Genomic DNA, 17726 nt, shown 5'->3' on the forward strand with positions numbered 1-17726 from the left:
AAGAAAGTTCGCTTACGTGCCATGCGCGAAAGCCTTCGAACCATTCAAACAATATGGCGGGAAAGGAGGAAGGCTCGTGCTCCTCTTGTTTTAAAACCACAAAATATACCTGTCTTACGTGTAAGGAGTACTTTTGTATGCCATGTTCGGTGTTTGAAATAAGCAATAATAGAAGGCAAGCCAAATTCAAAACTCGTCTTCTCCTGGCAGCAAGGTTGTTTAATGCTAACTGCATCTTGAGTCGCCTTTTTCTACCCTCCTTAATCGCATTTGCAAGAAAAACAAGCTCTTCATTTCCACAAGTTGTGCTTCCCGCATTTTTTTCCGCCATTTTGGTAGGCATTAACCGCTGACTACAATAGAGTTATGTTCAGTTTTGCAATTAGGATCGACTAAATTCGGATCGACGTTTGAATCAACTGCCGCTCTTAATTATTCGAGTCGACCCAAATTGAAATTAGGTTCGGTACATGTAAAGATCGACGTTTGAACTAGGCCTTATACAACACTTTACAATAACTACTACTTGCGGCAAAAGATATTTCGGCGAAGAGTGTCACTAGCTCGCATACGTTACGTGACAACAACAAAAGTTATTACGCAAGTGTCTTTGTTCGGTTTTTTTTACAAGTTCTTGAACGACTTCCGCACAATCTTTTTTTGTGATCAAAGTCTTTTCGACACCTTAATACACCCACAATTTGCAAAGCAGTCAATAGAGAGCAGCTAATTATCACCCTGGTTAATGTTCCTGAAGCCAGATTATGTTATAATTGAAAATAGGTGAGGGTGAATTTGGAATCAGAAAGAATGCATCTTATGAGACGTCATGCTTGTGCAGTGTCGCTAAGTATCTTTGCAAGTTGTATCGTAGTTTGACGAGCCTGCAAGGCGAGTAAAAATACAAACAAGGTGTGAAAAACACAGCAATACTTTACATCAAAACTGGTAAGAAGATATTTGTTATCGCGCACGTAATCTCGTCCAATAAAAAAAAACGCTAATTGGGGAAAAACCCATTGTTATTACGTATCATATTTTTTCACTACAACAAATAAATTTCGCGACAACAATAAGCATCATGCCCGAAACTATCATTGTCTTTCAGAAACACCAGTGAGGGGAAAAATTTCACTGAGCATCGGGAAACAGAAAACGACAGAGTTATTAGTGAGTGTTAGAATAGAAACCGATTGCATTAAATTATTCGATTATTACTAGTTTCAATGTTTCGTGTAATGATTTGATGCGAGTGAAAGAAGATGAAATGAGATTGAAAATAAATGAAAAATAAAACGTCAGGGAGTGGATAAGTTTTTGCAATTGGTGACTCAGTCAGAATAAAACGCTTTGCATTGAAGTCATGATATAATCGAAAACTGCTGGAATCAAAGTTACAGAACGAAGACAATTCAAAAAAGGAATTAAATTTTACAAGCTTTTCATGCCACTATCGAGGGAGACTTTTTGTAAATATCAGGTAACACGCATGGTGCAAATCTCAAAATCGATTTTTGTCAGTGTAAGAAACCCTTCGAACTTCAGTTAGTTTTTGCACATTTTATCATACTTTACCAGCCTTTTGCTGAAGCAAGGAGTGAGCTATTTCGCCTTGATTTGAATCAAAGACTCGGGCGATCGTAGTGTTTGGTGATCAGTAATTTTGCTAGTAAAAGCGCCAATAGATAATTGTAACATATGGAGGCCAAGTGTAATCAACAGTGGCGATCATATATAGCGATCACATGTATCCAAAACAATTGCAGTATTTACTTTATGGCTTTGTGTATTCCAGAAGATCCTTTTGTTCTTGTTGGAGAGGAATTATAGCACAACGTAGGCTGGCCAACACGTGCCATTAAAAAAGAGAGAGAAGTGATCTTTAAGACAGAAATGAACACAAGAGCCACTTGAGATAACAATAAATAATATATCATGGGAAACAAAGATGGGTCTTTTAACCATAAAGTTTACCATATTGGATGTTTTCCTTAGGCTGGGAAGATGTGAATTGATCATATCCAATGAGCTCTACAATCCCAGAACGAAAGACGCGAATGTGTTCGGAATATGGGCTTGCTCGAATCACTTCGTCTGATGTTTGGAGTTTTCTCAGTATTAATTTGGATATATCTCATTCAAATTTTTCTTGTCTCAAAGAAAACTTCTTAGTTTTTAAACATTTGAAAGTAATTTGCCAAATTTGTGAGTAAAGCTGCCCTTAATTCACAAATATTCATATGGAGGAGTGGATCTTGTTGAATTTTCCACAAGAAGAAATAAAGAGAATTTTTTGACAAATTTTGTTAAGCTTGAGGAAAATAAATGTGTTAGCTGATTACTCAAGTAATCAGTGTCAGAGCAACAAAATTCTTGGATTTCATTCTTCAGAAACATTAGAATTCGCGCGGTGATCATTTTTAAGACTAGTTTTTCGTGATTCTAATAACCAGGCTCGGGTGATTATTTTGAAGATATGACATAACCATCGACCAACTGGCAGTCACGTAGCTCAACAATCACCTGATCAATTACAATGATTCTGAATATTCTTGCGTGGGTTCCATTTACACTCAGTCATTTAGTTTTTTTTTTTTTTAAATGGAACACGAAAACTGTTCAGCACTCTTGGCTTACTAACCGCCCCCGACAGTTAACATTAATTGTTAGCAGCAATACCACATGGACTTGTTTCCCATTTTAGTGCTTCATCTGGGAAAAGTTGCAAACTTTCCATGAATATTTCTAAAGCACTCGCTTACTTTGTTCATAGATCTTAATACTCAGCAGAAACGAAATCACATTTGCTAAGCTGATAAAAAAAGAGGAATCTAATCTTGCTACTTGTAATGTTAAGAGAACCATTTAGATTTTTATCTTCAGGCAAAGCCAGGTTCTTATTGCTGGTATTGAAGTGTCACATGTTATTTCATTTGATCCTTGAAGTGGTTCTCTTTTGTGTTTGAGCGAGCTTACAGCTTGTAGACACACTGATTGACTGATCGATTGATTGTATTATCAGAAAGTAACAAGGCTAATGATGAGTCCAATTTCAATTAACATGTTTCTTCTTTGAACACTTTTAAATCCTTTTGGAAACGGTGGATTCAAGAGTTATACATTAGATGAGTGTACCATACTTGTATAAAGAGTTTAAACATTTGTCAAAACATCAGATATGAACATGACATTACTCTTAGCGACATTTGTATTCTGTTGAGGTATAAACATAATTTTTTGAAGAAGTTATTAGAGGGAAAGGTGGTTCAACATCTTAAAAACCGATTCTTTGACAGCCGATGTCTGTAAAAAAAAGAGCAAGTTGTTGCTTTTCTCTGTATAGTATTGCCACAATGAAAATAATTTTCAAAAAGGTTTTATATGAGGGCGTTCTAGGGTCCACGTAACAGTCGCCTAGTTTTTTTGTGTGCCACTTGTGTTTGCGTGGTCGAAAGACAATAACTCTTGACCTTCATCCGCTTTAAACCTAACTAATTAGTTCATAAAAGATTTTATGTGCATCACACTTGATGTTACAAAGGAAATTAAAAGAACATTCAATGAGCAGCGGTATTCATTGCCAATAAGCACCCATTCTGAACATTTAGTTTGCCAGCACGGTCAATGCACGTATGTTTTTTAAAACAGCGCATGATTACAGTCAAAAAGTCAGTAGTCTTCCTCGTAACCATGACAAGTATAGGATCGAATAAAAGCACACTGTAATAATGCTAGAAATACCCCAACGCCAGAGGTTAAGTAAAAATTTAAGAATCTCATCAATATTGAATCTGTACTATAAAAATTTTCATGAAACAAAATCACCAAAAGAAGTCTTTTTTATTGCTTTCAATTTAAAACTGAGTACGAAAAGATCACGATTGTTCTATAATTTAACGGCCGAGTAAAACAACCAATTTATGCTAATGCTCCGTTAAAGAAGATAAAGATTAAATGACTAGATCTACGTATCACGCGATTTCCGAAATTCAAAGAAAAATTCTCAATGGTAATGGGGTGCAAGTCAGTCCAGAATTCCTTTCAAAACTAAGAGTTTTCCTATGATTTCAATTTTATCATAGGGTGGCCAAACAAAATTAAGAAACTGAGAAATAGAGCTGATGAATACTACCTTCATTCAGATTCAGCTGACATATTTTGTCGAATGTAATTTGACAACATCTATCACGACACTCAGGGCACATGTGGTTGGGTTTTCACAAGTCTAGAGCCTGTCACAAAACAGGCAGCCACGTACTTGCTTTTTTACGCATATGTTTGTATTGTTATGGTAAAACGCGTGTGGAACACATCTCTTGTGTTACTTGAGAGCCAAAAATTAAGTTCTCAAGTTCTTAAGAGGATAATGGCCTTTCCTTGTTTTGGTTAAGATGAGATACTTGCTGGGAGCGCTTTTAAAGCTCCTCGTGTCCCTTTCAGATCACTAGAAGATTTCCTTCTGGACCGAGTAGCGACTAAAGACTACAGAACCACAACCTCTCTTCCCCAATCCCCAGCAGTATTTTTAAAATGAAGATCCAAGCTTTCGTGCTCGTCGCCGCTTTGTTGTTCTTTTCCGCTCTTATTCAGGATTGTGAAGGAATAGGGATATTTCCACCTGGGAAAGGAAAACGAGCGGTCCAAAGAAAAGTAAGTACTCCACCGTCAACAAAAAATTTTAATGGATAAAAGTCTGAACGAATGTGATGAAATATACCATACAAATTTGTCTTTAGAAGTGTGGGAAACTTTTAAATCCTCTCCATTATGTTAAAGGCACCGAAATGATCATCCCGAGCTGTAACATTTCGAAGATGGGCACGACGGGGGGCGAAAAGAAATCAATTTTACACACAAAATTTGAAGGTGTTTTTTGGGAGGGGAGGGGGAGGGAAGGGGATGACTGTGTTCACTGTCATAGTTGACCATATCGTAAAATAGGCAAACCAACCCCTAGAGCATCTTTAAAACATAAATGAACTTCTCGCTCTCTCAAGCTGACCTTACTATAGACGTTATCGTGGCTTTTATTTAGTTTCATGGACGGAACTTTGAGGAACTAAGGGATAACTGACTTTTTCAATAAGTGAAACATAACTGTACTTAGAGCGCGGCCTTATTTCTGTTTGTTCCTGTAGGTTCAAGTGACAGCACGGAGTATTTGTGAGGCAGCTAGAAGCTTGAACTGCGATGGGATGGATCTTGACGGCTGACTCAAGAAGAAATCTCTCTCAAGTCGCGAAATATTCCACTAATATAAGTAAAAGACGTGAACCTGACTCAGCAACAGAACACGTATGTTAAAAAGGAAAGTAAATTCATGGAATAAGGGAGCGGCAAATATATATATATATAAAAAACATTTATTCAGAGACTTGTGTTTGGTTCATATCATTGACTTGACACTAGCGCCATAAGAGTTCAATGAAAATAAGAATTCCACCTTTATTTGCCTTTCAACTAAAGCCCCTTACGATTTAAATAAGTTTTGACGATGAAGTGAAATAAGAACCTTTAACCATAGCTCCCTAATTTAATGGAACCAGAGACTTGCTATTCGTGAGACTTAAACCAATTTTTTTTTCATAGAAATCCGAGACCAACACAACTGAGAAAATTCATTAAACGATCATTGGAAAGTACTTCATATTCACGTCTTTATCCGTAGTTCAAATATATGACTTTCATATATTCACAGCCGTTTACTTGACAAGGACTTGACGGGCTATAACTGAAGACTATGATAAGACGTATAATGTATAGGAAGCGCAAATTTCCTACACAGATTGAGATTTCGAGACAACGTCTTCTGGCATTAAAAGCGAGATGAAGCTAAGCCCACTACCACGATTTACTTAAAGTTGAGAAGTGGAAGTAAACAGAAGATTAAGTTCAACTGTTCATCAGAGAAATTCAGTTCGTTGAATCACCCACCTCCATCCTTCAAATAGATTTGGTGCCTCCACTCCCCTTTTCAGAGATATAAACAATTAAACTGCGGACTCTTGCACTCAGGACTACGTCGGTAGGGTCTTAAAACCGATAGCACGGAGAGAAATTTCCAAGTAGAATGAAAGTGAGAGTAGCGTACATATTTTTCACACAAAGAGGACAAGGGAGCTCTCTCGTAATTCCGCCCTCCCAAGGGATAGTCAACAATTATGATCTGTCACTTCTCTACCAAGTTTTTAGAGTTTGTTAAGTTTGTGGTTTCGAAGAACACATTTCAATTGAATAAAATATTTCACATCTTCAGGCATGTGTGTCCTTCCATACACTTCCATTTAGATTTTTTATGTGTGGAGTTTCTTAAGACAATAAGTTTCTTCAAAAAAGCGCGATTTATTTTAAAGGTTAAGATACGATCCAAACAAATCACTTATTTTGAAATCGGAATTAGAGTTGCTTTTATGGCAGTAGCCACACCATAATATAAAAAGACGCGTATTAATAACGATTTGAGGATACAGTGATTATATAGAGATATAGACTATATAGACATGCCCTGAGGATAGATCTTGGTTTTGAAAAGCTCTTTATTCTCTGACAAAAATAACCTTTAACCATCTCCTTCATGGGTTTTTACTGGCCGAGTCGATACTCTTTCGGCGACTTTCCTCGTTGAACTTTCTTCCCCTTAGATGCCCTTAAAAAGGAATTTTCATTGTTAATATATTTAATGCTTATGATATCTTGAACTAACATAACTCATAAGAAAAGTTCTGGAAATTGTAATGGTGTATCATTCTTGAATTATGCCTTGGTATTATGTAAAAGTAATGCGAACGATAGATAATCGACGATTATTGCGAAAATCGCGAGTATTATCATTGTTACGTTCTAGCATTATTATTGTTTTTCATTCGTACGCACTGGGCGGTATATCGTTTCCCATCGGGATATCGCTGCGAAATCGAGGTATCTTGGAAAATGTGTTGCTTAAACCTTAGGTCTACTGATTAAGTTTGCAACCGACACATGAATTTGGTAATAAGCAGACTTCTTTACCGCTCTATCTCGGTGCTGTTTGCCTGTCTACACTCATCAGACTCCCATCAAGCCTGCATAGAAATCTAATATAGGGCAAAATCTTGGTAGATTAAAACGCTACATGCATTTCTTGTCTGTTTTGCTTTATATATCACAGTAATAACAAAGTAAATTATGTTCCCCCTTACCCTGATAGGACAACCGTACAACTCAGCACGCATGCTGATGTGGACTTGCCAAGTTAAAGGATGAATGCGGACGAACCGGGCATGGATTGGTGGGAAGGTCTGGTGGACAACAATGGTATTACGATCGAAATTTCCCCGAAAAACCTGAAGAAAATTAAGAATTTCAATTCAAAGTACCATATTCATGTAAGAGACCACTGAAAACTAACCTACAATAATTGTGTTTATTACAGGAAATAAATATGCATCATCAAGTCAGGTGTCAAGAAGATAGTAACCATTCTGAGTGGTGAAATTTCGGTTGCTTTCATACCAGTCGTGAGAGCAGTATCTATCTGAAAGAGAACTCTTTCATTTATTCTCAAAGTATTACCATTCGTCTTTACTAGAAAATCTGATTGATTTGAGAGGAGAAGGCTGAAAACAAAGCCTACTCTACAAATGATGATTAAGAATTTGAAGAAGAACCTCTTTGCTACATTTTAAAACTTGCAAGCTCGAAGATACCGGAATAACAGAAGTGTCTTTCTCACAGGAACACTGATACCAATATATTATCTAAAGCCACCTTTACGTGAGGTACAAGCCCTGGGAAATCTGTAATAGACCAGCGGTTATTCCAAAAAGCTACATGTAACAATTCACTGTCACTGAGTAAAAAGTAAGTTACCTTCTTTTTCCCTCGCACAGTGTACTGAACCCAGTAAGAGCCGGTCAAGCTGTAAGATAGTGAGTAGCTCGTTACCCATTGAGATGAGTCCTGCCTTCCTTGGGTGGCTACTTTAGTAACGGTCGTAAGGCTGCCAAGATCAACTTGTAACCACTGATTGACGTCATTCCTTTTAGCACACCAGGATCCCACTTTACCTGAACCAGCCGCAAGATTCAAACGGCCTAAACTAGCAGCGCAGGAACTGCTGTTAATAGTCGAGGCAGACATAGCACTGGCTGAAACTCGGCCATCTTCGAGTCCGAGAGAAAGGGAACAATGTGATCCTTAAAAAAAAAAAAAAAGGAATTGACTGTTTGCCCTGTTGCTTCGTTTCTTAATTTCAACTGCTTGTTAAGGTAGTTGTTACATGTTCGGCTTACCCAACTCTGGGTCTATTCAAGACAAGAATTTATTCATGGCAGCGGTTTTTTTTTTCTTAACAATATGTCAGCAAAAACTATAAATCCTTTGTACATATTTTGCACATCAGATACTAGTTTCCGTTTTCAATGCCCAGATTTTTGACACACATTTCTTATGTTTTAAATTATCAAGTGCATTGATTTAACTCTTAGTCCTAGAGTAAACTCCGCATTGTTATTACTCGACGCGGCGTTTTATCGAAGACGGCGTTAAATCCGATGAAGACGTTATTGCTTTAGATGGTGATGGAAAAACACAAACTCAGCTTTAGGGTGTTCTTTTAATGGAACACGAAATGCTTTTACCTTTTCCACAGAAAGAGGAAAGGCATAGTTGCTGGGAGGGAGAACTGTTAATCAGGTGCAAGGAGTAATTGAGTTCATTTACTGCTATTGACAAGTTACCTGCTGATTGCAAATTAGATGGAGAAGATCCATGTTGTGAGACACATATTTAAAAGTCAATGAAAATCATTTAATATGTTCTACGGAAGACAGGTCTCTGAAAACATATCTTTGCTCGATACAAAAGATCTTTCGTATTTCGATATCAGTCTGATTTCTTCCATTTTACAGTAAAAAAAGTCTTAGCTTAATGATTTTTTTACAGTCAAAATTACCTTCTTGGCAGCCATAGACCTCTGCTCTGGTACAGATGTGACCATACCATGACTTGGGGTGGAATCGAAGATATTTGGCTTGAATCGGCAAATGAAGGGGATGATAAACTGGAGTGTTGCGGTCGATGTTACCACCAAACACCTGCCATGTATGATAATATATAAACTAGTAAATGTCAGTTCCCGTCTTTCTTACAAACAAACAGGCAAACAAAAGAAACCGTTTTACTTATTTTAGGTTTTCTATAACTTTCTCTCGGCGCAAACACGGATTTGGATTTAAGGCTACCATGTTCACGATGGATGACAGTCCTCGATAATTTTCATAGACTTACAATTACTGCATATAAACTTTGTCCGTTAAACCAATTTCTCTTACCTTGATATGTCCATCCGAAAGTCTGTACCACGCCCAGTGAGAGCCGTCCACACTATACGACAAACTGTAGCTCGTCAACCTGTGATCGCTGTCATACCTCCCCTGAGTAGCCACTTTTGTAACAAATGTTTCACGCTCAAAGTTGACCTGCAGCCATTCGTTACCATTGTTTGTACGTGTGCACCAGGCCCCCGCCTTGCCTGAACTAGGGATCTTATTGAGTCTCGAGAACTGCGGGATGTGATTAGAGCTATAATACGTCGATGCCGATATTGCGTTGTTGGGAAGATGGCCACTCTCCATACCAAGAGGAAGGAAGCAACTGCGACCTATTTAATCATATCAATCAGTGTTTTAAAAACATTCCAACACATTAAATGCAGGATTTTATGATTTTATGAAATCGTCGAGCTAATCCAAACAGCGAAAGCTAAAACAAATACATGCTTTCTTTTACTCAAACGATTTACCTTAAAAGCAATACTCTCAGCAAAATTAGGCAAGTATTTGAATAGCAATATAAATCTAGAAGAGGCATACACCACACTTGATCTCTACCTCCAATATATCAAAGCTATCGTTTGCATTATAAGAGTTTCTTAATCTTTCCTTTATTTTAATCCGGGCTCAAACCTTGCAGGAGTTGTTTGGCATATTGACCCTATATCATCTGATCAAACTTCCATAGTAGTGCAAAAAAATCTATAGAATTCTGCAGTATGTAGTCATGTATACTGTGGTAAGATCCGTTTTCGAATTTCCTTTTCAGGCTTTAAAAGAACAAAATAAGTTTATTCAAATTACTAAATGATCTATACAATAATGATCAGAGTATCAAAGTATAATGCTGTTGTTAAGCCCTACATATTACTCTTCAAACCCACCAAAGTCACAAAAAGAACGAGTGAAGAAGTGATCCTCGCACGCAGATTCATTTCACTTTAATTTCTCTCCTAGATCTATGTCTAATTTATTTCTTTACAACCGATTGTAAAAGTCGCAAAATAGCTGACAGGAGATGAACATGGGCTTCCCCGTCCGAACATCTCTTATTTTGGATCTCACTTTTGTTACCACACGAGAAAAGGTCGCATCGTGGACAATTTTTTTAGTTAATTTATTCATGATTTGTTGGTAGTCGATGAAATCGAAAATCTTTCTGCGTTAATTTTAACGCAAACAAATTATCCCTTGCGTGCCATAACAGCTTATAAAAACTATCACAACACTCAGAAAGGGAACTTTTCTCTAGCACCTGATCATTTTCGAGGCAGGAAATTGATTTGTCAACTTGAAATAAAATGATGCCTAAAATCACTTACTTACCTTCTTTGCAACCATAAATCTCCACTCGCATGGAGATGTGGCTTTGCCAACCTTTCGGATGGAAACGAACGCTTCTGGCAAACACTCTGATATGCGGGCTGAAGACATTTTTGACAACTGTTGTCCTGTCGCTGTTTGCCAGGAATGTCTACAAATAAAGGTGATAAGTTTGATAACGTAGTCATTCCGAGCAGGCGGCACTCGATCTAAGTTCATGACACGATTATGAAAACAAAACTGGTTTATAATCCAGTTAACTGCAGGAAAAAAACGAACACATTATTTACTGGTCTAAGTCGGGCTAAAATCGTGCTTGTTCTGAAGTCCTCAGGCTATAATCGTAACCTCGGGTAAGGTTTTCCTTATGTAGACCTTCCGCTTAATAATAAACAAACACCTCGCATGGCCGTGCACACATAGCATGAGGCGTGCAGTTGCATTATTGCCACGAAGTCTCTGTCGATTTTAACGACGAAGTATCATTAGTCTACTTCCCGACGGGCAATTTTTCCCGATGTGTATCTCTGGGTTTTTTTTTCTTCCCGCTAAGAATACATACAATGTAGCAGGTATATTTTAAGAGTTCAATACATGTTTCAATTGTATGCATCGTCAAATTTAGCTTGAAGAGTGGCTATATTTTGAGCTATTTAAGAGATGTTGTGATGTTTAAGATTTACTTTTTAACGAAAATATATTGTACAAAAAAAATATCAATAATGATAACGATAATAATGATAATAATAATTTAGTGTAAGAATTAAGCAAAAAAGTCTAAGTGTGAACAAAATCAAGCAGTGACACATAATCTAAATTGAGCACATAATCTAAATTTCTAAATATGAGGGTCCAACGGAAGCCAATGTTAACACAACTTGACGTGGAAGGGTTAATTGAATATTAGGGTAAAATTAAAAAGGAGATACAAGACCAAATTAGAAGACCTAATTATCTGTTTTTTCTGATTACCTTCACTTGGCTGTTTTCCTTGATAAAAACCCACATAAAGTCATCTGCAGTGTAGGACAATGAGAAGCTTGTCACCCACTGATTGGAATCGTGTCGACCCTGAGTGGCCACGCCTCGTACGTTGAACAGACGTCCAAGATTTACCTAAAAGATGCAGAAGCATTTCCATCAAAAACGCTTCTTTATCACTGACTCCGAAAATCTGAGCCGATATCGTGTATGGAGTAGTATTAAAGTCTACTCCATGCGAATCCCATGTTGAAATACCACGAAGCATGGTACAGGTACGCTCGTATGTTACTTTTTTTAATTCAACTCTTATGTAACTGATGTGTGTAATTCTATATCGTTCTGAAAGCAATTTGCATAGGTAATTGCATGATTTCGAGTGCAACTTAGGATAAGTCAGCATGAGTAAATTTTTCAAAGGCTAACCAAATTTCCCAAACCCGTACGGCGAGTGGAATTTAGATGCTTTGAGAGATTTATTCCCTGCATTTTGAGAATAACTGAGCGTTTGTATTCTTTCTCTGTTAGGTATATATCGGTCGGCAGGAGCAACTTAACTGTCAATTAATTTAATTACAACTTTCTGCATTCAACTTCAACTTTCTGCACAGTTTGGAATTAATTGACGTGTTCTCAGCTAATGAGCATGCTGAATTTTTTGCATGTATGTTATTAGTACAGGTAATCACATGATTTCGAGTGCAATTTGAAATAAAAAAGCACGAGTAAATTTTTTCAAAGACTAATAATATCATAATTAAACATAAGCAAAGCGCGCATCAAGTGCAAAAAATAATTTATTCAAACCGTGCGTACGATCAAAACAATAATATGCAATGATATCTTCACATCTTTAAGGTGCAAAAAAGTTCAAAGTCCCGGCTAAACAGTTCAAGGAATTGTTCAGTCTGTGTCCGAATCACTTTCGATGAAATGGAATCGTCGTTTCCGAGGTTTAACCATGTTTGTTTTAAATTTCGGCGTTGGATCGCTCGAGCAAAGTGTTAAGCTGGGTCGGCTCGTAATTTTCGATTTCCTCGGCAATTCCCTTCTCTAAACACCACTTTTTCCAAACGGACAACCAAAAAGCAGTGCATTTTACAATGTTTTCGTTGTTTAAGCTGTTTTTCAGCTGCGGTGGCGAAAGAAAACCTACTTAAAACGCCGGCCATTGTTTCGCTCGCAAATTTACAAATTTTGTTGCGACATCCAAGGCTCGCACTTGATTGGCTATCTGCGAATTTCTTTGATTATTGACCAATCAGAATGTCTGATTTGTTTCTTTCTTTGCACTGAATTAACCCTCTTCTGCACTGAATTAACTCTCTTCTGCACTGAATTACCTGAAAACTGCATTTGTTATATTTGTTAAGACATTATGGATTGTTCACTTTCTTTAGAGCGGACATAAGGAAGTTTGGCCCCACTGGGAAATTCTATTGGAATCCCTCCCCTCTTTAGATTCTTAAACTTTCTTCGAAACATTTTTTTTAAAAGGCAATGTATAAATATTATTTTGCTCAATATTAACCACCTTACTTGATTTTACTCATCATAAACTATATGCATGTGTTGCGTGCGTGCATATGTGTTGTTAATGTTGTTTTTTTTCCTTTGTGTAATTTTTATTCAAAATAAGTCAATGAGCTTGGTTAATTGCACTTCTCCATTATACTTTATTTTGTAATGTATTTTCTTCTTTTTGTCGTGTGCGTTTTTTAATTACCTTCTATAAGACCTGTAATTACTAGAAACCCTTTATGATGTGGATGGAGAGAAATGATACAAGCGAAAAAAAAAGGAACAGTGACACCTCAATGTGAGAATTAGGAGAAAGAAACTTCGTATGTTGCTTTTCCTATTTATTTTATTGGTGACGTTCTTTTAAATCAAATTTTATTTTCATCTCTATCAGACGAAGAAATGAGCCTTCAGATGATCAATGAATAAAGGGGTAAGTTTCTAAAGAAACTGTGGTGCTGCGTCGGTGGGAGAGTATAGCAGGTAATTTACTGTTAACAACTGGGTTGAAAACGTAAATTAGCCACCGTAAAGAGTAAAAAAGCTGACGTTTCGAGCGTTAGCCCTTCGTCAGAGCGATTAGAGGAATTGTGGGTTGTGTGTGGATTTATATGTAGAAAGTGGAGCTACGCCATTGGTGGGAATATGGTGACGAGAAAACAGGAATAAATTAGTTGAATGAAAAGCGCTCGTTGATTCCGTGGGGATTATGGGTGCCGATTTGGAATATAAATTTTTGTTCTAGTGTTTTACGGCTTTCCGAACTGCCTAGATGTAAGGAAAGGCCGCAAACTGCCATATGCTGTTTAGAATGATAAGGAAGATTAAAGTGTTTAGCGACTGGTTTGGATGCGTCCTTGTCATTTCTTCCTGTTTCGCCGATGTATAACTTATTGCAATAAGTACAAGTTATGCAGTAAATAACATTGGCGGAGGTACACGTAAAGTGATCAATGATCTTAATGGATCTTTTGGGTCCCGATATTTTCTCTACGTTATGAATGAAAGGACAAGTTTTGCATCGTGAGCGAGCGCATTTAAAAGTTCCAGATTGGTCATTGGTTTGAAATGAACTCCTGACTAAAAAGTTGCCTATGTTTTTGTCACGTTTGAATGAAATAAGTGGGGGTTGCGAAAAGACAGTGCCAGTCTCTGAATCGTTTTGGAGTAATTTAAAATTTTTAAGAATGATAGATTTAACTGCGTGGTTGTGAGGGTGAAATGTAAGAGTAAATGGAATGCGGTCAGTGTTCTCCTTCTCGGCCGTTTGTAGTGCTGCCTGTCGATCGATTTGTTGGGCACGGTGGTAGCCCGCTTGAACGACAGAAACAGGATAGCCGCGTTTATCGAAAAACTGGCACATTGCCTCTGATTTTTCGGAAAAATCAGAGTCGTCACTACATAAACGACGGAGTCTGAGAAACTGTGAAAAAGGTATGGAGTTCTTGACGTGTGATGGATGTGAGGATGAATACAACAAGTAACTATGTGAATCTGTAGGTTTGTAGTAAACACTAGTACATAAGCCGTTGCCTTCAATTGAAATTTTGATGTCTAGAAAAGCCAAAGAAGTGTCGGAAATTTCCCAAGTATATTTAAGAGCCGGATGAAAGGAATTGACGGCGGTTATAAATTGAGTGAGCTCCTCTTTGGTAGAGGAGGTAGCGCCGATGCAATCGTCAATGTAGCGGCCGTAGAGTTGAGGTTTTGGGCCGTGGTATTGGCTAAAAAATTGATGTTCGATAAAACCTACAAAAAGATTGGCGTAGCTGGGTCCCATTTTAGTACCCATGGCCACGCCATTAGTTTGTTTGTAGTAGTTACCACCGAATGAAAAGCAATTGAGTGTGAGTACTAGTTCGGCCAGACGGAGTAGTGTTTCAGAGCTAGGTTCCTTAACAATGCGTTGATCGAAAAAATGTTTGAGGGCCCGGAGACCTTCGTCATTGGGAATGACAGTGTAAAGAGATGTTATATTCATGGTGAAAATAAGTTTGTTTTGGTCGAGGAAACTAAAGTCACGAAAAATTTCAAGTGCGTGTTGGCTGTCCTTAATGTAAGACGGTAGAGTTTTGACGATAGGTGCCATAATTTTGTCTAAATAGCTGGAAATAAGTTCAGTGGGACAACTGCAGGCAGAAACGATGGGTCGACCTGGGTTGTTAGGTTTGTGGATTTTAGGTAAAAAGTAAATACACGAAGTTCTAGGAGTAGTAATGATGAGATTTTTAGCAGTGGCCGGCAATTCTTGTTTAGCTATAAGATCGTTAATCGTATTTTTGACAATGTTTTGGTTAATTAAAGTGAGATCTTTGTCGACTTTAGCATAAAAGGAGGTGTCAGAAAGTTGCCGCAAAGCTTCTTTTTGATGGAGGTCGGCCCGCCAAACAACAACTGCACCGCCTTTGTCGGCCGCCTTAATGACACTTTTTTCTTTGCGTTTTTTTAGACTTTTTAGTGCCGACCACTCTTCCGAAGAAAGATTGGAAAATTTGGTGTTACGATTGAATTTAAGTTTGTTGATATCGTGGCGACATTTTTTGAGGAAAAAATCTAAAGATGAGAACTGGCCCTCTGGGGGAGTCCATTTAGACTTTCGAATCTGGAGTGTTTCGAAAGTATCTTTGTTCGAGGTGTTAGAATCATCCTCTTTGTCATGAAAAAAGGCTTTCAACTGAACGCGGCGAAGGAATTTTTCAACGTCTTGCTTAACTGAAAATTCGTCGGTTTTTTGTGATATGGGAACAAAATTTAAGCCCTTGCTGAGAACTGATTTTTCTGAATCCGAAAGTAGTAAATTTTCTGGAATGGTAACTACAGTTTTGAGGTTTTCAGGCGATTTTTCCACTTTCTACATATAAATCCACACACCAACCCACAATTCCTCTAATCGCTCTGACGAAGGGCTAACGCTCGAAACGTTAGTACAATCCATTCGTGCCAAAATTCAGGATGCCAATTCTAAACTTTTTAAACATCTGCACCAAATTAAGGCCCAAAAACTCGACCAACTTATCGGCCCTCAAGTTACTAACGACTCATCGCCTGAAAAAAGTGTCATTAAGGCGGCCGACAAAGGCGGTGCAGTTGTTGTTTGGCGGGCCGACCTCCATCAAAAAGAAGCTTTGCGGCAACTTTCTGACACCTCCTTTTATGCTAAAGTCGACAAAGATCTCACTTTAATTAACCAAAACATTGTCAAAAATACGATTAACGATCTTATAGCTAAACAAGAATTGCCGGCCACTGCTAAAAATCTCATCATTACTACTCCTAGAACTTCGTGTATTTACTTTTTACCTAAAATCCACAAACCTAACAACCCAGGTCGACCCATCGTTTCTGCCTGCAGTTGTCCCACTGAACTTATTTCCAGCTATTTAGACAAAATTATGGCACCTATCGTCAAAACTCTACCGTCTTACATTAAGGACAGCCAACACGCACTTGAAATTTTTCGTGACTTTAGTTTCCTCGACCAAAACAAACTTATTTTCACCATGAATATAACATCTCTTTACACTGTCATTCCCAATGACGAAGGTCTCCGGGCCCTCAAACATTTTTTCGATCAACGCATTGTTAAGGAACCTAGCTCTGAAACACTACTCCGTCTGGCCGAACTAGTACTCACACTCAATTGCTCTTCATTCGGTGGTAACTACTACAAACAAACTAATGGCGTGGCCATGGGTACTAAAATGGGACCCAGCTACGCCAATCTTTTTGTAGGTTTTATCGAACATCAATTTTTTAGCCAATACCACGGCCCAAAACCTCAACTCTACGGCCGCTACATTGACGATTGCATCGGCGCTACCTCCTCTACCAAAGAGGAGCTCACTCAATTTATAACCGCCGTCAATTCCTTTCATCCGGCTCTTAAATATACTTGGGAAATTTCCGACACTTCTTTGGCTTTTCTAGACATCAAAATTTCAATTGAAGGCAACGGCTTATGTACTAGTGTTTACTACAAACCTACAGATTCACATAGTTACTTGTTGTATTCATCCTCACATCCATCACACGTCAAGAACTCCATACCTTTTTCACAGTTTCTCAGACTCCGTCGTTTATGTAGTGACGACTCTGATTTTTCCGAAAAATCAGAGGCAATGTGCCAGTTTTTCGATAAACGCGGCTATCCTGTTTCTGTCGTTCAAGCGGGCTACCACCGTGCCCAACAAATCGATCGACAGGCAGCACTACAAACGGCCGAGAAGGAGAACACTGACCGCATTCCGTTTACTCCTACATTTCACCCTCACAACCACGCAGTTAAATCTATCATTCTTAAAAATTTTAAATTACTCCAAAACGATTCAGAGACTGGTACTATCTTTTCGCAACCCCCACTTATTTCATTCAAACGTGACAAAAACATAGGCAACTTTTTAGTCAGGAGTTCATTTCAAACCAATGACCAATCTGGAACTTTTTAATGCGCTCGCTCACGATGCAAAACTTGTCCTTTCATTCATAACGTAGAGGAAATATCGGGACCCAAAAGATCCATTAAGATCATTGATCACTTTACGTGTACCTCCGCCAATGTTATTTACTGCATAACTTGCACTTATTGCAATA

At 38.0% G+C, this 17726-nt stretch overlaps 1 protein-coding gene and 1 long non-coding RNA gene across 2 annotated transcripts in view; one reads left to right on the forward strand and one right to left on the reverse strand.

The window, feature by feature from the left end:
* Positions 1–4432: 4432 nt before the first annotated feature.
* Positions 4433–5366, forward strand: LOC131797976 (uncharacterized). Its single transcript, XR_009341250.1, has 2 exons — positions 4433–4650; positions 5139–5366. It is a non-coding gene; the product is annotated as an uncharacterized lncRNA (long non-coding RNA).
* A 1152-nt stretch (positions 5367–6518) lies between these two features.
* LOC131797951 (uncharacterized) overlaps positions 6519–17726 on the reverse strand; it is a 28332-nt gene continuing 17124 nt past the window's right edge. The window contains exons 15-21 of the mRNA XM_066163480.1: positions 11607–11750; positions 10638–10785; positions 9312–9640; positions 8933–9074; positions 7849–8174; positions 7179–7322; positions 6519–6646 (exon numbers count right to left, since the gene is read on the reverse strand). Of these exons, the coding sequence (XP_066019577.1) occupies positions 6638–6646; positions 7179–7322; positions 7849–8174; positions 8933–9074; positions 9312–9640; positions 10638–10785; positions 11607–11750 (1242 nt within the window). The 3' untranslated portion in view covers positions 6519–6637. The remainder of the gene's footprint in view (positions 6647–7178; positions 7323–7848; positions 8175–8932; positions 9075–9311; positions 9641–10637; positions 10786–11606; positions 11751–17726) is intronic.

The sequence above is a fragment of the Pocillopora verrucosa genome, chromosome 3 (assembly GCF_036669915.1).
Source record: "Pocillopora verrucosa isolate sample1 chromosome 3, ASM3666991v2, whole genome shotgun sequence".
NCBI lineage: Eukaryota > Metazoa > Cnidaria > Anthozoa > Scleractinia > Pocilloporidae > Pocillopora > Pocillopora verrucosa.